This window comes from Lissotriton vulgaris, chromosome 5 (assembly GCF_964263255.1).
Source record: "Lissotriton vulgaris chromosome 5, aLisVul1.2, whole genome shotgun sequence".
Lineage (NCBI taxonomy): Eukaryota > Metazoa > Chordata > Amphibia > Caudata > Salamandridae > Lissotriton > Lissotriton vulgaris.
In genome coordinates, this window is record NC_141693.1 from 1,032,126,061 (window position 1) to 1,032,152,681 (window position 26,621).

General features: G+C 45.6%; 1 protein-coding gene across 1 annotated transcript in view; it reads left to right on the forward strand.

The window, feature by feature from the left end:
• The window catches only part of FBXW4 (F-box and WD repeat domain containing 4), an 880,740-nt gene that overhangs the window by 242,329 nt on the left and 611,790 nt on the right, over nucleotides 1-26,621 (forward strand). The window contains exon 5 of the mRNA XM_086922659.1: nucleotides 26,342-26,436. Within this exon, the coding sequence (XP_086778785.1) occupies nucleotides 26,342-26,436 (95 nt within the window). The remainder of the gene's footprint in view (nucleotides 1-26,341; nucleotides 26,437-26,621) is intronic.

The following is a 26,621-nucleotide window of genomic DNA, read 5'->3' on the forward strand; positions in this document are numbered from 1 at the left end:
TTAAACAGGTCCCGTAACAGGGGGGCCACCTGCTGGCAGACTGTTTTGTAGAAAGCCACCGAGTAACCATCGGGGCCCAGTGATTTCCCCAATTTGAGGCGGGAGATCGCAGAGATTACTTCTTCCAAGCCTATGGCCTGTCAAGGAACTGGGATTGAGCCTCCGTTAAAGACGGGAGAGCCGCCCCATCGAGGTAATTGCTGCCGTGCTGCCAGTCAAGCTCATCCGCCTCGTTCAAAGCGGTGTAAAAAGCCCCAAATGCCGCCGCGATGTCAGGGCTGTTTGTGAGCAAATCCCCTTGAGTGGGCTGGATGGCCTGGACATGCCGGTGTTGCCTTTGTTCCTGCAACCTACATGCCAGTAATTTCCCACATCGGTCCCCCCCAGTGTAGTAGGCATGCTTCAGACGAAGCGCAGCAAATTCCGCGACGTCCTGGTCTAGCGCAGCTAGCATCTTCCGCTCGGCGCAAAGTTGGCGCCACGCCCTGGCTGCCCCGGTGCGCTGATGCAACTGCTCCAGTTCCCGGACCCGTTGCGAGAGGTCGGCCCTTTTCTGTGCGCGTTCCCTATTATCGGCTGCCGCTCGGGAGACAAATTCGCCCCGCAAGACTGCTTTGAGTGCAACCCATTGAATAGCTTGGGAAGTGTCCCCGCTAGCATTGTGTTGGAGAAAATGGGCGATGGCCGTCTTGATCTTTTCCACTGTGGAAGGGTTCCGCAGCAGGCCATCACGGAGGCGCCAGTGTCGCTGTGGGCTTGGTGTATCAGGCACCAGGAAGGTTGCCAAAACCGGGGAGTGGTCCGAGAGCGAGGCTGGATGTATCTCAACTTCCTGAGCGCGCGCCGCGAGGAGAGTCGAGCAAAGCAGGTAGTCTAGACGCGCGTAGGTCTTATGGGCTGCGGAGTAGTGGGTGTAGTCCGTGTCGTGAGGGTCCAAGTGCCTCCACAAGTCGATCAGTCCCAGGTCTGTGTTATGTGCGTGTCCCTCTGTTGACAGGGCTCCCACCTGGCCTACCCTCTGGCTGGAGCGATCAGTGACATTATGAAATACTAAATTAAGGTCCCCCCCAGCAGTAGGTGTTGGTGTGTGTTGGCTGTGGCTGCCTCTAGTGCCGTGCGTAGGAACCTCTCCTGACCCTCGTTGGGCGTGTACACAGAGCCAATTAGTAGCGTCTGCCCCACCACTTGGAAGCAATGGAGTAGTAGCCTGCCCTTGATCTCCGTTTCCTTCTGCAGCACCCTTCCCCTAAAGGACCTCGCCACCAATATAGCCACGCCCGCTACCTTCTTAGAGGCGGACGAGAACAGCTGCTCAGGAAAGGCCCGGGACCGAAGCCTATGAAGATCTTTGTCAGTAAATGCGTCTCCTGCAGGAGGCAGATGTCAGCTCGCGAGCGCTCTAGGAGGGAAAGGATCGCTTTGCGCTTGTTCGGGCTGTTGAGTCCCCTAACATTCAGGGAAAGTATGGTTAAGCGATACATCAGCCTGGGTTCGGGACACGAGCTCGCTTCTGGTTAGTGCGGATCAGTGGCCTAAAGGATGAACAGTCAGTGCCATCTCGTGGCGCCAGCGGACAAGAAGGTCCCCCCTCCCCCCCCAAACAACTGCCCCCCCTACCCCAAAACCAACCCCATCCCCCCCTTCCCTCCTCCCCCGAATAACTGCCCCCCCTGATGCAACCTCAACAAATCCCAGGGGCCCTCCCCTCTCCCTCACCCCACTACCCTCCCCGTCCTCCTCCCTCAGGGAAACCCCAACTTGGAACCCATTGAACTGAACCATTGTCCCGGCCCTGTTGAGTCTCACAGGTCCGTAGAAGAGTGTCTTTGGGAAACGTGACTATGGCGGCCCTCTCCCGGCCCCCCGACCCCTCCCTTCCAAAGCGAGGTGGGAGCAGTGGCCCTCTCATGCTGCTCACGGGGCTACAGTGGTATCTCGCTCCACTTCCTGGACAGCCGCCGCCTGCTCCTGGGCTATCGTTTCAGGGTCTGGCTTCAAGCGTGCTCCCCGCCTGACCTTCCGCCATTCCCCCTGTCCTCGCTGCTCCAACCCTATCTGAGAGCTCCGCTGCGAGTCATCCTCCGATTCGGAGGGCTCCGGCAAGTCAATGTTCAAAAGTGAGCAAGTGTTCTGGAGGGAGCGAAGTTGTTGTAGTTTCCCTTGCCATTTAAAGACGATCCGGAACGGGTGGCCCCAGGAGTACGGTATTTCCTTCTCTCGCAAAAAGGTGGTCATGGGTTTGAATTCACGCCGCTTCTGCAGCGTAATGGCGGACAAGTCGTGATACAATGCTACGGCCACTCCTCGAAATTGCAAAGGCTGCTGCCGCCGGGCCTCCTGCAGAATCCGTTCTTTCAACGGGAAGTCCGGGAGATAGGCCAGCATGTCAGGCGGGGGGGCCGGTGCACGTCTCGGTAGTCCCACTCTGTGAGCACGGTCTATACGAACGGGAAAGTCCTCCGCTTCTCCCAGCACCGCAAGAAAGAGGGCCTGTAGGTACCCCACAACACTGTTCCCTTCGGCGCCCTGTGGCACATTCCGGACCCTAATGTTATTTCTTCGTGAGCGGTTTTCCAGGTCCTCCGCGTGTGCCTGGAGGCCCACATGCTGCTCTTGAAGGCGGAGGACCTCTTGCTGTAGGTGTGTGAGCTCGTCACTGCGGGCATGACTGGACTCCTCCACCGCCGCTACCCTCTCCCCCAGGCCATCGAGGTCTCGGCGTAGCTCCTGCTGTTCCCCTGCAATGTCCTGCTTGAGAGCCTGGAAGTCATCTCTGAGGGTGTTAAATAGCGTCTCCAGAAAGGTGCGCGTGATGGGAGCCTCCTGTTCTTCTTGCTGCTGCGAACTTGAGGCTGCTGGGGTAGAGGGGGCGTCTGCGCCTTCCCTCCCTTGGCAGTGGGTTTCACAAGCATGTCCGGGATGGTGCGGTTAGTTCTGCGGTTCGAACTAGCCATACTTCCTCCCACAACAGGTCTGCGGCCCGATCTCGGCCGCACTCGACCAGCGCGAGGCCACCCGCGTAGCCCCAACAACCTCCGACTCTCCTCCACCCAGATCTCGGGGTCACGTCTCTCCACAGGGCCCACTAGTTCAGGCCACCAGCCCTCCTATGTCCGCTAGAATTCCTCCCCAGGTGTACGTTCACTGCACCTCCGGATTATCGCGGCCCGGCTCGCTCCGTCACCAAGGTCTCCCGGCACCGGGGCTTCTCTAGTAGGCCGCACACTAGGGGGCACCGTGCCCGTTTGCGCCGGGCCCACCCCACCTTCAATGCTCCGGCGGGGGGGCCAGCCTCGACCCACCAGTGCCACAGGCCTAGTGTATCCCGACTGCGCTGCCCCTTGTCGGTCTCCTGTTCAGCAGCCCCTGCCTTCCTCCCATCCAAGGCCGGGCAACCACGTGGCCGGGGCTCCCACCGCTCAGGCCCCGCGTCGGTACCACTGGAAGCGGGTGTCGCAGTCCGCACTCCGGTCTCCGTGCCAGGGTCCACCCGCGCCCCCCAGGGCCCCCTGCTGCCTGCACAATGCCCCCAAGCCGTCTCTGCTGGGCCTCAGGGACGCGCTGGCTTACCTGCGTGTAGTCTGCTCGGGTCGGGCCTCCGCACTGCGGGGAGTCAAGGGCGTCCTCTGGTGTGCCTCCGGCTGCCCTCCAGCGACGCCAGAGCCGTCCGCCGCCCACTTCGCTGGCCGTGACACTGCCGCTTCAAGTTACTGCCCCTCACTGCTGCCACCAGGCCCGGGGCTCTGCCTCGGGCCGCGCCTCGCCGGGTCGCCAGGTGGGGATCACCTCCTGCAGCCTCCAGCACTCCTGCACAGGTAGGGGGGGCCCACGCCTCAGTGCAGGCCCCGAGCACGTCCCGCAGCTCCCGCTTGAATTATCGGCGGCCCCGCGGGTGAGGGCCGGGGACGTCCGCTTAGGCCCAAGCCGGGGCCTCGAGTAGAGGCGGCGCCGACGCGCCCCGGGTCACCAGCTCTTGCTACTCTCCAGGGGTGGGCGCTCCGCCTCCGCTAGCCCCTGCGGGCCGGTACGCTGCCTCGGGAGGGGGCGCCAATCTCCGCCCGCTCCTCCGCTGGCGGGTTCACTCGTGGCGCTCCCCCGGTCTCTCTGCTCCGGGCTCGTTGCGGCCGGGGCCTCTCTGCACTCGGCGGCAGCGCGTCAGTCGTGCCAAAATCGCTCGCCACCGCCCGGTAGCAGCTGGCCACCGCGCCGGAGGACTCCGACCAGGACCCACGGGATTAAAGGCACAGATTCCGGCGTCCACTGCTCTGCAAAAAGGGCCAATATGGGCTAATAGGGCAAAGGGCCGGGAAGCCGAAGACAAGTACGTCCGACTAGCCCGCCATCTTGGCCACGCCCCCCTTTTACGACACTTTAAGAGATTATTTTGGATTGCTCCTGGGTCCACGCACATGAGCGGGACTATTCACTAGATTATGACTATAACAGAGATACCCCTACTACAGAACTGGAGTTACAGGACAGAAACTACTCCTTATGCTTTTTGGAGAGGTCATACTACTCTGGACACCAAAGTGGTGGCCTGGGGAGCTGGATGTCCCCCCGCCTGGAAGACATCAGTAGAGAACTTAGGGGTGCACATTGAGAAGAGTCTAAATATGAGGGAGCAGGTATCTCAAACGGTAAGCTCATGCTTTCATGTATTGAGTCTGCTCAGACAAGTATTCCTGTTTCTCCCAGACCATACACGAAAGACTCTCATTCAGACGTTAGTCTTGAGTCGCTTTGACTACTGCAATGCTCTATTGATATCGGCCAATGATGCCTCACTAGATCGCTTGCAGGTTGTTCAAAATACAGCAGTGCGTTTGGTACTGAATACCTTCTATAGATCCTCGTCAAGTCCGCTGCTGCGGCAGCTGCACCGGCTGCCAGTGCGCAAGCGAATAAAATTCAAGGTTTGTTGTATTGTCCATAAAGCAGTGTATGACAATGGGCCAACATATCTTACGGAGAAACTTGGCCAATACATTCCCCTTAGAGATCTGTGATCCAGCTCTAAATCCCTTCTTAAAGTTCCTCGCATTAACAAGACTAGGACCAGGGGAAAGGCTTTTTCTTACCTTGCCCCCCGGAACTGGAACTCGCTCCACTTACATTGAGGCAGTGCATGGATCATCTCCACTTTAGAAAGTCCCTGAAAATATTCCTGTTCTAGACACCCCACTCAGTATCAGCTCTTTCTTACATGGCCGCAAGCGCAGAGATGCCCCTGCGGGGGTGATTCAGGCGCTATATATTAAAATAAATAAAAAATTAATTTGCTAAACCATGCAGTGAAATCTGGTCACTGGAGAACAATTTAATTTTTTTGAAATAACTAAGGAAACCTACTCGCAGTTTACAAATTCCAGTGATTCTTTGTTTTTCACTCTTTGCAGTTCCTGTGATGACTGTATTTATTCATCTTATAATGTGATCCTTCTTACAAAACATACAAGTAAACTATTCATAAGACTTTTAAATCCAGAAACTGCAGATGGTTCTAAGGGCTGCCTAAGTATTGATGAGATTTTTTGACAGGAGAATGTACTAGTTAACATTCCTCACGTGTAGGAGACATATCCCCCTGTCATATTTTTTTTGCCTTTTGGAGATATTGGCTGAAAGCAGGTAAACTCCAGTTCTTAATTTGGCTTCACTACTTTTCCAAATCCCTGCTTACACCACCATGCGGCAAAGGTTTCTTAGATTTTTCTATTTTGTTTCCTTCATAAATGGGTAATTAAACATGCATAGAGGTAATACTGCCCTATTTCCGCATTGTGCTTCTGATTTAGCACAACCTGCTTTACAATAAGTGCACCTGTTGTAGAATTTGGACAAGTGGAAAAAGAATGCAATAAATTGCCAAGTGGGACTTTGAAGGACAGCTCAAGTAAGCTTGTTTTGGTTGGCAGAGTGTACACAGAGTAAGCAATCACGGCCGACCTGACTGACGAGTGGGGGGTTAGGAAGGGGGGAGGGGGGGATGGGGATGGGGGTTAGGAAGGGGGGGGGGGGGGGGGGTCGCGCGGGAAGGCGGAGGTTTAATTTAAAATAAAAATAAAGAAAAGAAAACATTTAACTTACCTTCGCCGGCCCGGTCCCGCGTCGTGTCGGCTCCTCTCCTGGAAGCAGGAAGCCTCCCTCCCCTCCTCCAATCACAATGCGGCAATGGCAACATTGTGATTGGCCGGGAAGCCGACCAGCCAGGCGTCTATGGGGAGGCCATTTTCTCCATGTAGCCTACATGGAGAAAAGGCAGAGTGTCCATGACTGGTTTGGTCGGCCCCAGAGGGTCGACCAAACAGTCAGCACCCTCAACAGTGGGATAGCCACTCCTCCCCTGACTTAGAGCAGGACCGCCCACTCCCAACCAAACCCATCTGCTTTCTTGCAGTGTGAAAAGCAGAAACATAAAATGGTATTTTATGTTTCTGCTTCTCTGACTGCGAGAAAGCAGAGGGGCGATGCTCCTCCGCCCACATCGAGGAGCTGCCCCTGACAGCAAGTAATCAAGAAGGATCCCGTTTCACCATAAACGCAAATCAAAATGTGAGGCCAAGTCAGACGACTACTGCCAAGTATGCATGACCATGCCTACCCCTGTAGGCAACCACTGCAGTTGAGTAAATATAAAGTTACACCCGCCTGCCCATTCACACACACAATGGCAAAATACAAGTCGTACTACAATCGTGTTTTCAGTCCCCAACACATTCTACATGCTTCAAACATACGAATGCTACATTGAAAAACGTTTGAAAGAAATATGTGTGTGCAAAGTCCCAAGTGAGGCAATTGGAGAAAAACATTTCACGTCTATAGAAGAAATAATTCAGTCTGCTTCAGCAGTCTCTGGGATGCATCCTCCCATGTTATAACATCTAATGGGGAGGAGTTACGTTAATTGCGAGCTATTCAATCCAAAACTAGGGACACGGAAAGGGAGCTGAATTTATTGTGAAGGTTGCCTACTTTCAGCCTCATTAAAAGAGAAACCTATGAAAATTCTGATAATTGTATTAAGACTTCATATAGAATGCTTTACATATGAACCGAAGTAGACATGCACTGCCAGATAAGCATTACTTAATTCCACAGGTGTGTGTACATTCATTCCTTTGAATCTGAATTTTTTTTAAAGTTGCTACAATCCAGACTCATGCGGTTTTGTGTCCTGAGCAAAATAACGATGGACTGGGAAGCAGCCCCTAGTGATTAGAAGTGGCTGAGATTCAATAATTTAATCATTTCATCCCTACACTCGAGCATGGATGCATTATTTGCGTCCTTACACTGCAGATTCTTTCAGGCGCATCCTTTTTGATTCTGTCTAAGCACTATGAGAGTGTGTGTTTTTCAGCTGTCTCCTTCGTGTTTTTCCTCAGTCCCTCTGTTCTCCGTCAGCTTTCCCAGGCCCACCCCGTACACCCTTGCTACCCTCCCTCCGTGTTCCATCTCCTCCCTCCGTGTTCTCTCCCTGCCTCTATGTTGCATCAGGGGAGCAATAAAAAGAAAATGCTATGAGGTGACCAGCTCTGGCCGCGTCTTTGCGTTTTTATTGTTTAATTATTCATCGCCCACCCATGTTCTTGTTTCACATCCTCCATCCCTCCATTTTGCCCTTCTTCCCCTTCTTCGTGTTGACTTTGGGCTGCATTACAAACAAGCATTTGCAATGCAATAGGTCTCGCATTAGGAAAGTTTGAGCTATTGGAATTGTATATGACACATTTTTTAGTTAGGTTTTGTTTTTGAAAATAGCGAAATTAATAGCTTTGTCATTTACAATGCCAATAGTTATAATTTTTGCAAATGTGACACATATAGCACTTGTAATGCAATATGTGTTGTATTTACGTGACTTACATGTATTGATATTACAAATAACAATGGCTTTTAATTTTTTTTTACATAATTAATACTTAAATAAAAGGTATTGTAATTTATAATGGCAATAGCTTAAACTTTTGTAAATAACTTGTGAAGATTATCAGCCATATTCATCAAACTGAATTGCGCTCGCAAATGGCCAGATTCTGAGAATCTGGCCATTTGCGAGTGCGATTTTTGCATTTGGGATTCATCATCCCGAATGCAAAAAACGCTATTTGCGAAATCGCCTATTTGTGAGGAATTGGATTTAAGGAATCTCTAATAGAGATTCCTTAAATCCAATTCATCACCCTATTTGAAATTGCGAATTCGCAATATTTGGTCGCAATTTACAACGAAATCTGACTTCGTGGTAAATTGCGAAAAAAGAGTAAAAAGCACTTTAGTGCATTTTTTTCTTTGGCATGTTACACACACACATGTCCTCTGGACATGTGTGTGCGCAACACCTGTTCAAATGTGCATTTGAGGGGTGCTACAGGGTGTCCTTTGGACACCCCTGGCACCCTTCAAATCGCAATCTTATTTGCGATTAGCAAATTGCTAATCGCAAATAAGGAATACTCCCCATTCATTCCTATGGGCCTTTTGGCCCATAGGAATGAATGGGGAGTTTTTCCTTATTTGCGATTAGCAATTTGCTAATCGCAAATAAGGAATCAGTAGGAATCGCAAAACTTTTTGCTAATCCTACATGAATCCCGTTTTGCGAGTCCTTAATAGCGAATCGCTATAATTCGCTATTAGGGCCTCGCAAAACGGGAGATTGATGAATATGGCTGCAAGTTCTGTGTCTTTTATTGTTACAAAACTCCTAGAACAGAAGTGAAATATTAACATCTTTTTGTTACATTTGTAATAAACTTGAAACATTGAGAGAACATACTTGAACTAGTTGTTGAATGATTGCACATATTGATGTTGTGGTGGCGAATGAGTGATGCGGGGTGAGGATGTGTGGGGTGGGAGGGTGTGTGAGGGTGAGGGGGTGTGAGGGTGAGGGGGTGTGAGGGTGAGGGTGCGGGGGTGGGGGTGGGTGAGGGGGTGTGACGGTGGGTGAGGGTGAGAGGGGGTGAGAGTGAGGGTGTGTGTGTGTGAGGGTGAGGGGGTGTGAGGGTGAAGGGGTGTGTGGGGGTGAGGGGGTGTGTGAGGGTGAGGGGGTGTGTGAGGGTGAGTGAGGGAGGGTGAAGGGGTGTGAGGGTGAGTGAGGGTGTGTGGGCGAGGAGGTGTGAGGGTGTGTGAGGATGAGTGAGGCTTTGATTGTGTGAGGGTGAGTGTGTGATGGTGTGAGGGTTTGATGGTGTCAGGGTGAGTGTGTTATGGTGTGAGGGTGCAAGGATGTGAGAGGGTGGGGGGATGTGAGGGTGAGGGGGTTGTGAGGGTGAGTGAGGGTGAGGGTGTGAGTGTGAGGGTGGATGAGGGGGTGTGAGGCTGAGTGAGGGTGTGAAGGTGAGGAGGTGTGAGGGTGAGGAGGTGTGAGGGTGTGCGAGGGTGAGTGAGGGTGGGAGAGAGGATGTGTGAGGGGAGGTGAGGGTGTGATGGTGTGTGAGGATGAGGGTGTGGGGTGAGGGTGTGGGGGTGAGGGTGAGTGGGGGTGAGGGTGAGTGGGGGTGAGGGTGTGTGAGGGCGAGTGAGGGTGTGTGAGGGCGCGTGAGGGTGTGTGAGGGCATGTGAGGGGGTGTGAGGGTGAGTGAAGGTGTGAGGGTGAGTGAGGGTGTGAGGGTGAGAGGGTGTGATGGTGTGAGGGTGACTAGGAGAAGCTGGCAGTGTAGTTCTCCTGTTCCACACCTAGTGGCACAACATCACTGAATAAAAGCGGAATGGCTGTCCACACAAGTCAATAAATCGCATAATCGGCCATCGGAAAATGTGAGAATATTCAGACGCCGCTAACGAAGAAGGAAATCTTGCACAAACATAAGGATCCAGTGTGAGGGGCCCTGGAGCCGAACTGAAACCAAATTGACACGCAGCCCTAACTGATACACTGTGGTGTTCTACGGAGAATAGTAGCCCCTCGCAGTGCACTATGGATCCTACACCCTACTCACAATAAAGAGGGAAGACATTTTAACAAGCAGAGTGCATTTAAACAGCACTTAAAGTGCAGAAAGCATTGCGTTGCATTAATCCCCGGCAGAGAGCGATAAGAATGACACGTGACGGCCGCTGCGACTCAGACACACCGTGTAGCATCCAGCATCAATCACAATAGCAGGAGCTGCACTCAGAGCGTCACCTACCTTTCAAGCCCCCAACCCCCTTGTTTTTTCGTCCCACTTAATGCCCTGGGTGCAAAGGACGCACAGCTCTCACTGGCATCTTCAGCGAGTAAACACTGCGGTACATACACTATAATACAATCCTCGCACAGACTTTGCTTGGTTGTTCGGCAGGAATCTAGCCGGACGTAGCTCGAGAAAGCTCCTAGACTAGAGGCTTGGGGTGACTGGCACACAATTCACTGTCGGTGAGTGGACTGGAGAGCTGAGCTTCAGGGCAGCAGAGGGAGTGTAGGGGCACCTCACTCAGGCATCAATGCAGGGTTGGGGGGGGGAGGAAGCATCCTTAAATTAAGCACTGCCTGGACCACAGGGGTAGAATGGGGTTTCTAAAAGACCCAGGATACGGGCATCTTCAGGTAAATGATTTATGTTTGAAGTCTGGGGCTCACCAGCTGCTACAGGAGGCCTCTCGTCTGCGAGGTGACAGCCGCTTCTAAAACTTATTTTACGTCACTGACAGCTCTTGTGCAAGCACAGCGCCAAAGTCCAATAAAGAGCTGCATTTGAAACAAGACGTGTGCATGCGGAAAACTGCCGTGGGGCGGGACTTCCGTTTCCTGCTGGAAGCCCGCGCCCACGGAGTGGCTGGCTAGGAGAGGAGCAGTGGTTGGGACCTGCCGCAGTGCCCATAAACGATCAAGTGACACAACACGTGGGAAAGGTCTTTCAGTGGAAGCAATTTTTAAATAGTCAAAGCAAGGTTGTTTCCAAAATTATTTCTTTCCTATAACATACATTGGTAGAAGTTACGCTTTATAACAGTAGAATTCGTATGATTTTCACCTTTAAAATGTGTGTACATCACCAGACGAAAGTAAAAAAATAGCAATCAGACTCAACTGCCGTTGAAATGTAAATGTTGCACTACAAAGGAATGAAATATCTTCCTGCTGAGTGTTTAACTTGTACACAACGCAAAGTCATGCACAACCCACTTCTTCCAGAGAATAAAAAAAAACACAAGAGGCGTGTTGCTCTCGAGCCATGTACCAACAGAAGAGAAGTACATATTCATGTAGCTAAGAGGGCCGGAACTTGGAACACATAAATGATGGCTCATCCCAAATCCCAATAAGCCCAAAAGAATATTTTACTCACGTGGACATGTAAAGATTGCGCGATGTATGGCACAGAATTAAGCGCTTCGACGCCTCATCATGGGTAGTAAGCACCACATAAATGCAATTACAATTACAATGTGATTGCGCCACCCTACTATAGTGTGAAGTCGTCTGTGCTCCTATCATTCAAGTGACAATGAAGCATGTCATTTGAGCCCACTACAGGGGTGTGACTGTTGTCACTGCGCAGAGCACACCTGCTCTGTGGGGCCAACGGACCGTGAAGTCACAACTGCATGGCAGGACTGTATATTCGTGAGCTGTGCTCTCTTGCCACCACCCATGAGGCAGAATTTTCTCCTCGTGTTTTCTCGCCTAGCTCGGCCCGCAAACCCTCGGGGGCAGGGTTCAATGGCACACCTCTGCCGACTGCAGCCTCTCAACACCTGGCCCACGAGGGCTGCGCAGCCAAGGATGCTGAATCATCAGCAGCTGCAGCATCACAGCCATTCATGACATCAGCACATGGCCTCTAGTGAGCATCCGCGCATCCTTGTCTACGGCGTTCTCCCTGCCAGGTATCAGCATCCCCCGTGCAAATCTGGTGGCCCATCGCCATAAGATATATAACCCCTTGCCAACCCTGCTTCCCTTATACAAGCACCAGCAACCCGTGCCAAGACATGCATCCATTAGCTGACACTAGCACCCCTTTCCACGCATCAGCTTCGTCTTTGCCCACACGAACACTTCCTCCTCGCACCTGCATCCCGTAAGCCCACAAAGTCGTGTCCCCTTGTTCACAACGAATCCCACTATGCTCACACACACCCTTTACCCGTAATGGTACATTCTAATAGCGCCGCACTTGCCTGGCTCTGGGAGAACGTACGGTATCGCCACTACCCCACTTCTCTAGGAAGTGGTCCACGCTGCCCTTGCCATGTCTAGGAGCCGCAGATGTAGGTGCACGGCGCTCTTATCAGCAGATGCCGCAGCGGTTCCGTTTCGTCTTGGAGCCCGGGGGGATGTCAGCCTTTACCGCTGCCCGGTGCTCAGGTCAAGGAGTGTACAGCACACTGGTATAGCGCACTCCAGTATCAAACGCCTCCGCCCTGCCGCTGCTCATCGGTCATAGCGCAGCACATTACTGCAGGAGGTTAACGCCGGCCGGACTCAACCAGTACAATTACATAGGGGTGGCGCACTGAATCGTAAAATACAAAACGGCTGGAAGAGAATGACGCCGCCACCTGTCTCCCCTGTAGTTCGTTTTTCTGTCGTAAAAACAGAATCAAAGCATATTCGGCTGCCTCCGTGCATTAACAAGGACTTTAGGGGAGTGTTTGAATGTTTCCTCCCCTGGAAGCAGTTTCTTAGTCCAGCCCGCGGTGCTTCCCATTCTGGAACGCAAACACTTCGTCCTAGCAACGGCAGAGGAAACGCCTACCTTCACAGACAAGAGATGTGCACGCGTACGGAGTGCACATCTCCTGTCCGCGCGTGCCACCTCCTGTCTACCTTCAGCACCAAAGTGGCAACAAGAAAAGCATTGGCGGATGAAAAAAAAAACAAGGAGCAGAATGTAATACATCCGGGTACCGGAGGCGGGGAGGCGGCTGGAGCATTTCCGGGTCAGCAGAGGCGGCTGCTACAGGCAAGGGGTGCGCTGGGGACGCGGCGTCCGCTTCCACTCGGTTTCGGCACATGGCTGTTGGGTGCCGTTTCAATTATGCTACCCAGGCCAGGCGATGCGGCGGAGATAGGGGGAGTCACGACATAAGAGCCAGGTGAGTGGGGGGTGGCTGCGTGCATGTGTGTGTGCGCGTGTGTGTGTGTGTGCATATATATATATATATATATATATATATAAGCAGTGTGTGTCTGTGTGCGCATGCGTGAGTGAGGCTGTGAATGTGAGGCATGGGATCTGCACGGCGCCGTGCGCGCCCTCGAGGGCAAATCGGAGACGCTCGTGCCTGTACGCTGTCTCACATTCATCCGAACAAGCCAACAAAAGGTCCATCGCTACGCTCGACCTAAAAATGACACAGATAGCGCTGGCCTTTCAAAGTGTTATTTTATTACCTACGCTATGCTGCACAGCAGTTTCACTGCTGTCCAACATGGCTGCAACATTGCCACCTCTGATAGGCGATACCTATTGTTTATGACAATGCTTGTTGGAATCATGGCATGATACTGCTATCCTGGTTGCCATACATAAGTGTGAAGACGGACTCAGAAAATGTCTTTGTAGGTGAATGGGCACAATATACTGCTCAGTACCACCAGGCACTTGTAAGCAAGCCTGCCATCCCTCCCAACATATGACATTAGATAACCATTACAGCCATCTTTGAAGTCCTGCTACTGGAACAGACACTGTCGATCTGGACAAGATGTTATATCGAGGCACTCCGTAATTGCAGAAGCAAAGTGCAGACAAGAAGACTGATGAGCTGCTAAAGCAGGGTTTGTTTGATGCTGTACTGAATTTCAAGCAATGGCGGAATTCTGGATAGCCACAGCCAGGCCAATGTCTTTCCATAGACTTATTTGTATTTGTGGTGAGAATAAACCCATTCTCTGATATTAGTGCACCAGGTTTATTGCCTCAACCTCTTTTAAACGTGCTTGCCTTTTGAAAAGAGGTCTAACTGCAGTTCCCTCACATTATCATTCAATATCGCTTGGAGACACATACTGTGTAATTATGAGGAACAAGGTAGCAAGACTTGAGCAAAAAGATACTGGAAGTCTTTCCTCACCCACCTCTGCTTTTTTCTGCCCTATTAAAGGGCAGGGAAAGACTTTCTCCTTCATAGTGTAATTTCTGTGCCATCTGAAACACATTGTGTACAGTGTGGATGCCACCAAAACTAGTTGTGACTGATAACCCAATTTTTAGGTCTCGCTAGAGCCAGCGCATGCGCTGGCTGGTGAGACATTTAGTGAGTAGGCTTTCGAACTGCCATCACAAACTTTTGCTTGTGGCCTACAGCTTGCGTGCTTGCGAGATAGCACGCGCGCAGCCGCTATCTGCCTTTCCTCGCGGCTTGCTCTCCGAGGCACCTCGCTCCGCCCCTCACTCACCACAAAGCGCGTCCGCGGGATCAAGATCGCGATCGTGCCACGTTACTTTCACGGCCCGCGGCCAATGCTTGTTTGTAGAGCTGCACACATTACTCAACAGAATGCCCGGTTTACAACACTACTCAACCAAATGCCCAGTTTATACAGCAATTTGTAGGAGAATTTCTGCTTCAAAACAGCAACCAGCGTGCCGCTTCGGGAGAAGGGCAGAGGAGCGATGTGTCCATGTCCACACAAATGTGCAAAGGGCCGGCCTAAAATTAGCTCATGCACAGCAGACCTCGCGCCACAGAGATCAAAGGAGCCACGGGGCATGTGTAAGGCATTCTCCAACTCAGGCTTTCCCTTCTCAGATCTTCTTACAACGGGAGTCTCCAGGGTCATAGGAGCTCAGACCGTGTGGGTCCGAATTTTTCCAGGAGCACCAAAAATAGTTACCCTATGACGTTTTATCGACAATGAAATGACCCGGTAGGATAAAGTATTCATTCATTTAAATGCTTGGTCGAAATGTAGCTGATTGAAAGCATACAGTGGAAAACCATTAATCGAAATACGACCTTTCACGTGGTCTGACGTAATGTTTCTGCATCTTCATTAGGTGTCTCCTACAGACATCTTTTGTATGCACAAACTACGGTACAAAATACCAGTACTTTCAATGAATTGGCTGGCTTTCTTGGCAATATTATTTACGTGCTTGTTGTTTAATGGCTTCCCTTTCTCTTCTGGGGTTTGTCTCTACGCAGGAGATTTGCATCTTCACCATCCTTTTGACTAGATGACATAGAAGTGCATATGTTTTCTTTCTCTCTCCCACATGTGCTTCTTCTCAGCCAAATAACAGCTCCCCTCCCTGCACCCCATGTTTACCCCTCTTCATCACCTCGTCGGCTGGTTTCCATGTGGCTATTGCTCACCAACCTCCACTCGCCTTAGTCTACACTGCAATTCCCCTCCACCCCGTGGAGCTGCCATGCCCCTTTGTCATAAAACAAAATATGCCTTAAACATTTTTTGGGGAGGACCCAGTAGCTGCAGTTTACACCTTTTAAATACGAGCTTTGACATACTTTTAACTTTATTTACTGCTCTAATATTTGTATGTGCCAAGTACAAGTAAAAAAAACAAAAAAAAACTGAAAACAAATGGTAGTTGCATCATTCCGTAAGCCTGAGCATGCCTGTTGTGTGTATACGTCATGACGTTGGGCCAATTTAGCATCCTGAATTTCTTACAAAACATTCCTCTTTTTTGCAAAACCATAAATACAGATTTTATTATTAACTATATTACATTCCTGTTCAGTATTTGCTATTCACTTAGGCTCAATGTATACATATTATTTTAGAAACATGTTTGTTCTTCATTCAGTTCTAAGGTACATTACTAATACAGCATATTTTCGGGTTGCAAAACTGGCAGGAAAAGTGATACATAGCTTCATGAGGGTTGAATCATTACATATCCTATTATTTGTTATTTTGTGGACTCCTAATTCTTGACCCATTCTGTTAAATAGCAAAAACAACTAAATAATTTTTGCAGAAGAATACTCACTCTTAGGTAAAGTTCATGTTGCAGCTCGAATGGATTCACTTAATTATGTGGTACCGGAAACCTGTTTTGGTTCCAGCTGTTCAGTTGTACTGTAACATAAAAGGATTTTAATAAATTATCAACTCTTATGATGGACATTGCAGTGTGCAATTGATAATTTTCTATTGACTTTAGATATACCTCTAGGGCCGGATCTTTTTATGTGTCCTTTGCTCCTAGCATCATCTGCTTCGTTTTGGTAGTGGGTATTGATTGTTATATTTCACTGTAGGAACAAAATATACAACACTGTATCACATTTTATTTCTAAAATTACGCTTGTTTTTGCTACCGTTTTACATTAGGCGCGAGTTGGTTCTTACGACTCGACGTATTCTGGCCGCCATCTTAGAGTGTCTTTAATTTATAAAGCAAGTTTGTTATTAACAGAAAGTGATTATGCTTTTAATATTGGTACTAGTAACTATTAGTGAATGTGCCCATAATAACGCATATTCATTTGCTACAATGATTATTATGATGAGTACTTTGCTATTATTTTTGTTTCTCGAGTCGCGTTATATTATTGCTTCCATTTTACATTGGCGAAGGTTTGTGAATACAGCTCGGCTTACCTTTAAGCCATCTTAGATGGTCTTTTGATATACATAAAATCAAACACTCTTTTAATCACCTTAGAATTTCATATTAATGTGCTAATAAGTCAGCTGGTATTTATGATGTTTATACTGAAGCACTTCTATGTTCATTATTACCAATGTTTATCAGAAAGACGGTTCTACTTTTATGGTGATTAGTTACAAAGTGTTAAATATTATTAACCATTATGCTTACAGATATATCTCTTAATAACATTTTTGGGGCCCTCTTGATATGGGCACATCATGAGTGATCACCCTGAATGTCTTTCTAAAACGTGTTCCCATACAGTGCCTGGGCATATATTTGCGACTTGATAATGCACATTAATTTCTTCATTATTTACGATGGCATCATAAAAGAACATTAGGATCAGCCGTGAGAGGATATTCTATATAAATTATATCTCACTTGTATCTTATCTTGCAGGATATATAAAGTATGTCTGCGCATTAAGTTTCGCCTCAGGACCCCATAGTGTCCGGAATTACATCACGAGAGAGTATTATTTCATGGGATGTCGTATGACTAATTTGATTGACAATATAAACTTTTCTTTAAGGTTGTTGGCACTGGAAGGTGAATCACAATGTGACAACTGAGGCCCTCCTATATACTTTAATTTGCTCTCACTTATATATTTAAAATACCAGTTTATGTTAATCGTATATATTTTTATACAGTTTCCCCAAAACTCTCCATAATCAAACTACATTTTTGGTATGTTGTTGATTATTTTAACCTGTTTTACAAGTTTGCATAATGTGTTTCCTTTAGTCTATAGCAGTACATAGTGGTATTTAAAGAATCCTCTCCCATTCTTCTCTACTGTTTAGGCCGTTTTTAAACGTCTGAAATTTGGACATGTAGTATTGTTCTCTCTTTCGTCGTTTAGTGTTTAAGTCTCCTCTGTTATTGAGTCTTACTGCCTCTAAAATGCACCATTTGATTTCATCTTCTTTATGTTTTTCAACTGCCCAATGATCCACTAAGGGTGCATTAAGGCGTTTAGTTCTAATGGCTGACCTGTGTTCGTTTAGCCTCAGGCGGATTTCTCTTGAAGTCTCGCCAATATATGCTTTTTCGCATGGGCATTTGATCATATAGATCACGTTTTGCGTTCTGCAATTTACTAGGCTTTGTTGTTTGTGATTTATTCCTTTATATGTCACGCTGGGTCCTTTCATAATCATATTGCAGTTTTGGCTAGTACCACAAGGATAGTTTCCTACAACAATTTTACCATCCAGGGTTCTTGTATGTTTTCTAGTGCCTTTATCAGGATAAGTGTGTACTAAACAAATCCTAATTGTTCTATTGCGTCTAAACGCATAAATGGGTCTTGGTAGTGGGCCTGTGTTGTCATTAATCAATAGGTTCCAATTCCGATTTATCAGGTTTTTCACCCTATTGGTAATGTAGAGAAATTGGTTACACAGACCAGGTGTTTATCCTCGTTTTCTCTTTTCTGTTTAGGTTCAAACAAACTCTCCCTGTTATAATATGTGGCTCTCTTATATGCTTTTGTTATCACTTTCTTAGGATATCCTCTTTCAGTGAACTTATCAATTAGAGCCTTCGCATGTTTTTCAAATTCCTGCCCATTCGTACAATTACGTTTTACCCTAAGGAATTGTCCGAAGGGTATATTATTTCTTTGACTGGCTGGGTGGTTGCTTTCATAGTGCAACATCTTATTGCGATCTGTTGGTTTACAGTAAAGTTCAACTTGTAGGCTACCTTGTACATCTTTAATTTTTATATCTAAAAAATTACAGGTCTCATTGCTGTATGATGATCTAAATCTTAGATTACTGTCCCCAAGGTTGATCCACTGGATAAAAGCTATTAAGTCCTCCTCATTTCCTCTCCTTATGAAGAACACGTCATCAATGAAGCTGGACCATCTATCGATATTTTCAAAGAATGGAGCCACTTCATTGAAGATGTGTGTCTCCTCAAAGGCTTGGTTAGTGGCACCTAGGGTAAGCGCCAACTCTCTGAGCACAACCTCTGTGAAACAGACGTGTTTCTATATCAAATACTTCAAATGCCGCAATAAGTTAAACCAGCATTGTAACCATTTCCTTCATGTTTTATTCACATGAATCTCTCATCAAAATCCATGGAGTTTCATTTCAATATTTCATATGTAAATCCAATTCAGTATATACATTATGACATCATATCCCAATGCATTTCGGACACCTGGTCCTTCATCAGGGGAATCCTGAAAAAACAATGATACAATCTAAGTTTGATCCACCGAGACAAAATCTAATAACCAAATACATAACATAATTCCATTGATGTGTCAAGTGAATTGTAACCGAAAATAAACATATCGTGAAGGTAAAAAGCACCCGAGAACGTGCTTGCCCAAAGATCAAAGGATATGTAATTGGATCAAAAGTAACATGGTCAGTAAAACAACTCTAGTATCTATAAGATAAGATAAGCCCAGTGTCATGAGAAAAAGAGTGCCAAACAGTTGAACAATGATCGTTCATAACCATACCACATGCAAAACGTAACCTCATGTAGTCACTAGAATAGGACTAAGTCATACTTACACAGAGGAGTGCGTGACCCACACTTGAACATTATTTTCTCCTCAAAGGCTGCCACATAGAGGCATGCTAAGCTCGGGGCGCAAGTAGTGCCCATGCTTGTCCCTTTGGTTTGTCTATGAAAATCCTCTTTGAATACATTTTGTTTTGTTTTTCAGGATTATTTCTACACAATCTACTATAGATCTTGAGTGATCGGATAGCTCAAATTGTTGGCCTTTTAGAAGATTTTGCATCATGGCAATGGTGTTGTCTTGCGGGATATTTGTGTATAGCGCCTCGATGTCCAAGGTCACTAGCCACTCCCTATGTGCGTCAAAAGGTGTATTTTCTATTTTTTCAATCATATGGGTTGTGTCCTTAATGTAAGCTCGTTGTGAAATAACCAATGGTTGAATAAATTGATCTACATATTGGCTTAAGGGTTCAGTTAGTGACTTAAGGCTAGACACAATGGGGTGCATGTGGCGATCTGTTAAGCTTTTGTGCACTTTAGGCAACCTGTACATGGCCGGTATTGTAGGTGTGTCATTTCTCATGTAGGTGAATTCTTCTTGTGTAATAACCTCATCTTCAAGGGCAAAGTTTAAACGATTTATTATAAGTTTACCTAGATCCAACCATTCCTGTCTATTACTTACTTAGTAGTGAGTTGGATTATTTAAGAGACCTTTCCTTCTCTTCTCATAATCTATTGTGTCCATGACGACAATGCTGCCACCCTTGTCGCCTAGTTTGATGGTAATATCACTGCATTGTTCTAAGCTTTTTAATGCTGTTTTTTCTTTGTTTGTAGGTTAGGTTATTTTCCGTCCACTTGGTTAATTGACAAAATATCATCAAGTCCCTGCTCTACTACCTTTTCAAATATCTCTACTTCTTTGCCTACCATAGATGTTGAGGGTGTCCATACCGATTTGGGTCTTAATCCTGATTTATTTTCTGTTATCCTTTTTTCTTTTCCCTCAAAACATTTTTTTAGTCTTATTTTTCTGAAAAGACACCTAATGTCTCTTTCGAGATTAAATTTGTCAGGTGATCACTCATGATGTGCCCATATCAAGAGGGCCCCAAAAAACGTTTTAAGAGACATATCCGTAAGCATAATGGGTAATAATATTTAACACTTTGTAACTAATCACCATAAAAGTAGAACCGTCTTTCTGATAAACATCGGTAATAATGAACATAGAAGTGCTTCAGTATAAACATCATAAATACCAGCTGACTTATTAGCACATTAATATGAAATTCTAAGGTGATTAAAAGAGTGTTTGATTTTATGTATATCAAAAGACCATCTAAGATGGCGGAAAGGTAAGCTGAGCTGTATTCACAAACCTTCGCCAATGTAAAATGGAAGCAATAATACAACGCGACTCGAGAAACGAAAATAATAGCAAAGTACTCATCATAGTAATCATTGTAGCAAATGAATATGCGTTATTGTGTGCAAATTTACTAATAGTTGCTAGTACCATATTAAAAGCATAATCACTTTCTGTTAATAACAAACTTGCTTTATAAATTAAAGACACTCTAAGATGGCGGCCAGAATACTTCGAGTCGTAACAACCAACTCGCTCTTAATGTAAAATGGTAGCAAAAACAAGCGTAATTATCGAACTAAAATGTGATACAGTGTTTACCCTAACTAAAACTAGGGGATATGGTTGTCCTACCCTCTGAATAAGAATATACGATAAAAAACATATGTTATAAACAAATCTGTTTCCTTTACATAAACAAAAGACACTCCAAGATGGCGGCCAGACATGTCGAGTTGTAGCCATTAACACGTGCCCAATGCAAAATGGCGGTGACAATAAGCGCAATCTTAAAAAAGGATATATAGATTTTATACCAACCAATATTGAGTGATATACGCCCCTCAGAGTAAAAAATTAGATTAAAAACAAGTAGGTGATATAAAAGGGGTAAGTGTACACCGAGCGAAGAATCTACATCGCAAACGCGAACTTTGCTCTCATGCTCATGATCTTATAATATCCAATGAGGGCAGGTACCCCATAGTGAATTAATGAGAATACACAAATAGCTAAAATAAGAATGCAAAGACTGAAATAGGGATCACCAATAGGCGATTGGAATTAAGATAAACATATTCCAAGATGGCCGACACGGTAAGGCATGAAGGTAGAACCTCGCTAATAGGTCGTAATTAACAACAATTAAGACCCAATTGTCCAATTATCAGGAGTATTAAGAGGAGAGCAAACTGAGTAACAGTCTCAGTTGCAGCTACCGAATGACAGAGGACGGTTGTGGAAGAGAACCCAGAAGAGCATAAATAACTGCAGCCCACTCTAGCAGCTAGTATAGTTACCAGAGGACTAATTGTAATTAGAATATTTGTCTTTTAAGACTAAATCTATAAAAAAACATTTTCGCCTTGTATAGTATTTCCTGAAAATTCAGAGTCAGGGGAGTATTTGGTGCAGACAAACTACAAACTAGAAGGTCCACATCAGTCCAAACACAAAGCTTTAAGGTAATACATAGCAAATTATTCCATGGCCCCACTGGATCGTAGCAAAATAGAATCAGCTAATTTAAATTGATAATAGAAAGTTGTGTTTCCACAGTAAATAACACTGGGACCACAACTTTCCTGTCAAGAATTCGAGTTCAATAAATAAATTAGCACTTGAGGTAAGATTTGTACTTTTAATAAATCTAATATCACTCGTAACCAGAGGCAGAAACAATAACCTCCTTTGTTTTGTAGTTCCCTAGAACTGATCAGGAAGCGACAAGATCAGCTGGACGAAAAAAACTCTTTACATAAAATTTCTTTTAAGAAGAGGATACTGATACTATAATGACGAGTGAAAAGTATCCTAATTTAGGTTAGAATTTTGGGGATTCTAATAACAAATAAATTTCAATAAACAGTAAAAATAGAATAGTATACAGCATGTATCTTTTGTTCCTACAGTGGAATATAACAATCAATACCCACTACCAAAAAGGAGCAGATGATGCTAGGAACAAAGGACACATAAAAAGATCCGGCCCTAGAGGTATATCTAAAGTCAATAGAAAATCATCAATTGCACACTGCAATATCCATCATATGAGTCGATAATTTATTAAAATCCTTTTATGTTACAGTACAACTGAACAGCTGGAACCAAAACAGGTTTCCGGTATCACATAATTAAGTGAATCTATTCGAGCTGCAACATGAACTTTACCTAAGAGTGAGTATTCGTATGCAAAAATTATTATTTTTTTTTTGCTATTTAACAGAATGGGTCAAGAATTAGGAGTCCACAAAATAACAAATAGGATATGTAATGATTCAACCCTCATGAAGCTATGTATCACTTTTCCTGCCAGTTTTGCAACCCGAAAATATGCTGTATTAGTAATGTACCTTAGAACTGAATGAAGAACAAACATGTTTCTAAAATAATATTTATTCATTGAGCCTAAGTGAATGGCAAATGCTGAACAGGAATGAAATATAGTTAATAATAAAATCTGTATTTATGGTTTTGCAAAAAAGAGGAATGTTTTGTAATAAATTCTCTTATATATTTTCTTAAATAGATTGTTTTTAATATAAGAAAGCATTGTCCTGAAGAAGGTGACCAGCGTTTTCACCGAAACGCTGCGTTGACAGTTTCTTGCTTTTTAAATAGTTTTTTTAATAATATGTAATGTTATGTTTTAATAAATTGTACGGAAAAATTGTTTTTTTTAGTACATTGGTGAACAAACAGATCAGATCCTGCAAAACCTTTTTCACCGCATTCTTGTTCAAATTGTTTTTAATTAAGAATACTCAAGGGTTGCAACTGAATTCTTTAGATCAATGATAGATTTGTGAATTTGTTATTTTTTTGGTGTGGGACGCCAAGAATTGACCATACTCACAGGTTACCATAGAATACGTTTTAACGGGGGGACTATTCAGTTAGTCTCATCTGTTACTAAAAACCAGGAAAACGGATCCTTTTGATATTTGTTGACCACAAACCCATTCCCTTTTTCTCTTAAAGGGTGTCTCCCAATATACATTTTTTTGTCGTTTGAGTGATGTGCCTTTAAAATCTTATTTGCTCGTGCTGCACATTTTTGCATCAGCAAAAAAGATTTTTGCCCTCATTTTGCAGATGCTGAATACTATCCGAACAAATCATTAGCAAGCCAAATGTCTGCTTGAAGAAGTAAACTATTGGTTTTGCACCCCAGCCCCACTTTTCTCCTTGTAACTGCTTTCCCTTCATTTTTTCATGGATTTTTACTTCAGACTTTCCCATGCCAATTTTAAGTCGTATCTATTCATCATTAGCTGTCTGTTGGCCAGACCTAATATTTCCAATATACATAGATTGACCATTGTGTCAGCACTTATCCAATGACTAGATGGCTTTATTGTCTGTCACAGTGCCTCTTCTAAGTTCAATGGCTTTCCTCCTTATTCAAGTCTTTGCCATGCCCAGGAGCATTTCCGTTTCAGTATTCTGGATGGCTGACTTGTTTGTTCCTTGGCTGACGAAGCTTGAATTCAGGGACTACTTTTTGTTCTTTTCTTTTAAGCACTTCATGGGAGGGCATATGTTTTCTTGCTCTCTTCCCTGTGAGATGCTTTTTTGTTCACTTTGCTCTGCCTCTCACTCTCTGTGCTGCTTCGTCTCCTTGCCCCAGCTTATTGTTTGCCTCTCATTCCCAACTCGTATTGCTCGTTTTCTTTTTATTAGCGCCCTTCTTCCATCCCAGCTCCCATTTGTCCCCAACCCTGCCTTGCTTGTTGCCCAAGCCCACTTAGTTTTTATTTTTTTCTGTAAAACTTTTTTGTGTGCTCCATGCTACCAACGGGGGCCACCTTAAAATGGACTTTTAACTGTTTCAAGATGTCCGCTTCCCTCTGCAGATGCATGCACAGTAGGTATGAAGAAATGGGTTTGTGTTATTTGAGCAAACCCATTCCAAGATGGGCCTGGGTGATGCATGTGCATTCTTTGTGATCATCCTTATATAGGTTTAGTAAACTAATGCAAATGCATTCACGGAGAGTCGCCATGGATGCATAAACATCCACTGCAGAAGTATTTGAATATGTTTGTTAAGACATTACACTTGCATTCAAAGATGGCTGTTGTGGATGCTCGGCCATCTTTGTATGCATTTGTAATGTTTTGGCACATCGGGCAGTTTTCTAAAGCAAAATAAAATGGTAAAGTCAATAGGTTTCAGTTGCAAGCTCTAATGGCTTTGCTAATGTTTGCTTTTCTTGTTTTAATGCGTGCAAGGCTTTTGCACTTGCCCGGCTTGCTAGCTAGCTCTCTTATATCTGAAAAAAAATCGGTGCCATAAAGTAATGTATGTAATGTAAAGGGCATTTATGAAGTGCTCTCTTACTCCGGGAATGTCCTGGAGCTATGCATTCGAGGTGTGAAGCTAACTGATAGACCTCACTATTAGTTTTGATTAGTTTTTTATTTCGGAAATGCGAGGTGGCTCAAACAATCGTTGAAAAAAGACTAAACCTACTTATGTAAGTTATTGTCAGGAATGGGGTCTCTAGTTGGCAGAGGTATGCACACTGTCCAAGCTGGGACCACCACTCTAGTCAGGGTAAGTTAGATACACACTAAAAGATAACCTGTGCCTACCCTCTTGTAGCTTAGCACAGAGCAGTCAGGCTTATCTAAAGAGGCAATGTGTAAAGTATCTGTGCAATATACACATCCACAGTAACACAATGAAAACACCACAGAGAGATTCCACACAGGGTTAGAACAATAGACACTAATTTATTAAATACATCAAGACCAAAATGGCAAAAATAAGTGAATTTTTAAAAAACATAAAGAATTCTAGCACTTAGAAGCAATAAGCTCAAATCGGGGTAATCTGGTCATGCTGGACCAGGACAAAGTCCACAGTTTGGGCCGACTGCGATGGAGTGCAGGCCGGCTACACGACCCACCCAGGGCCTGGTGAACAAAGTATCTTATCATGGACGCAATAGCGAGATGTGGAGTGCCGTCGAACGATGCGTTGATCCCACAGTAGATGATACGTCGATTTTCTCCACACAGTGATGGCAATGCGTTGGGTCCTTAGACGATGCACTGAGAGACATAGGTTCTGAAGAGACTTGCCGGGTTTCACCATGCAGTCGAGGTTGCCTGTATTTATCAACCTGGGCATCATTCGTTGTCCTGCCAATTATCCAGAAGCTTGGATGCTGTGGATATATTTGGAACGACAGTGAGAGAGTGAATTATGATAGGAAACGTACCAGCCAAATTCGTACCTTGTATTGCTCCTTGGTGAATTCAGAGCCACCTTGAAATAAGTTCCGCAGAAAGTTCCAGACGTGTCTGTCTGATGGAGTTCGTGTTGCTCTGAGGACGCTCGTGGCCTCTGCTAGTCAAGATACAGTGGCGGTTGAAGGCACAAAATATAGAAGGCCCGCGTAAGCGTGGTCTTTTTGGTCCTTTCTTGCTGCTTTCTGTTTTCGAGGATGAGCTCCTCGCGAAAAAATAGTTTCTACTTTTCCATGTACACCTATTTTTACAACCGAAAGGTTACCCAGCATTGGCATAGCCAATAGGTCTCGCCTTTGGGACCTTATATGTGTTTAGTTATTCAGCACAATATCCTTGGTGCAACAACATCAAGTGTTGCATGGCTAAACACTTATAAGGTCCCAAAGGCAAGACCTATTGGCTATGCCAATGCTTATTTCTTGTTGGCACAGCACCTTTCTTGCCAGTTCCTCTTCCATGCAGTTTCATGCTAAATCGATGTGGTTAACATGGCAGTCTTGCACAGAATTGCACGAGTCCTAGATGTTTTGGAAGCAAACTTCCTATATCTTAGGGCCACTTGTTAAGTGGCTACGGAAAAGATCTTCCCACTATGGCAATACATTTCTGGGACCCACCTACGGTGACCACAATTCCATCATGCCACTCGGGTATTGGTAATTGCCTCAACTACTACTTTGTCCCAATGTGGATCTTCACATGATGTCAGGGGGTGGGCACATCCACCTCATAGGAGCAGTGCCTGAATGTGGTGGACCTTCCTCCACAGGCATGACACACAGTGTTGTCTTTGTATTACAAAATAGGTATTTTCTGCTTTATTTCCTTTTAACAATATAGTAGAACACATGTAAATGTTACTCTACTTGTCTATTGTCTCCAACCTCATTTTGAGTTTCTTATCTTTTTCATCCCTGCTTAGGTGTGGTCTCTGTCCTCGGGAAGATTAGGACAGTGTTTGCATACGATTCAGACAGATGATAGAGTGTGGTCCATTGCCATCAGCCCACTGTTAAGGTAAGGATTGCACATTCATGAGTACCCTAAATATATGCATTTTGTATCACACACAAACAGTTTAAAAACCTTCATTAGGCTGCAGCTTATATTTTCTCTCTTATAATGAATTTGTTTGGTTATGTGTGCTACAAATATATTTTCTTTAAAAAAATAGACTTTCATGCAGGTCCATTTTGTGGGTT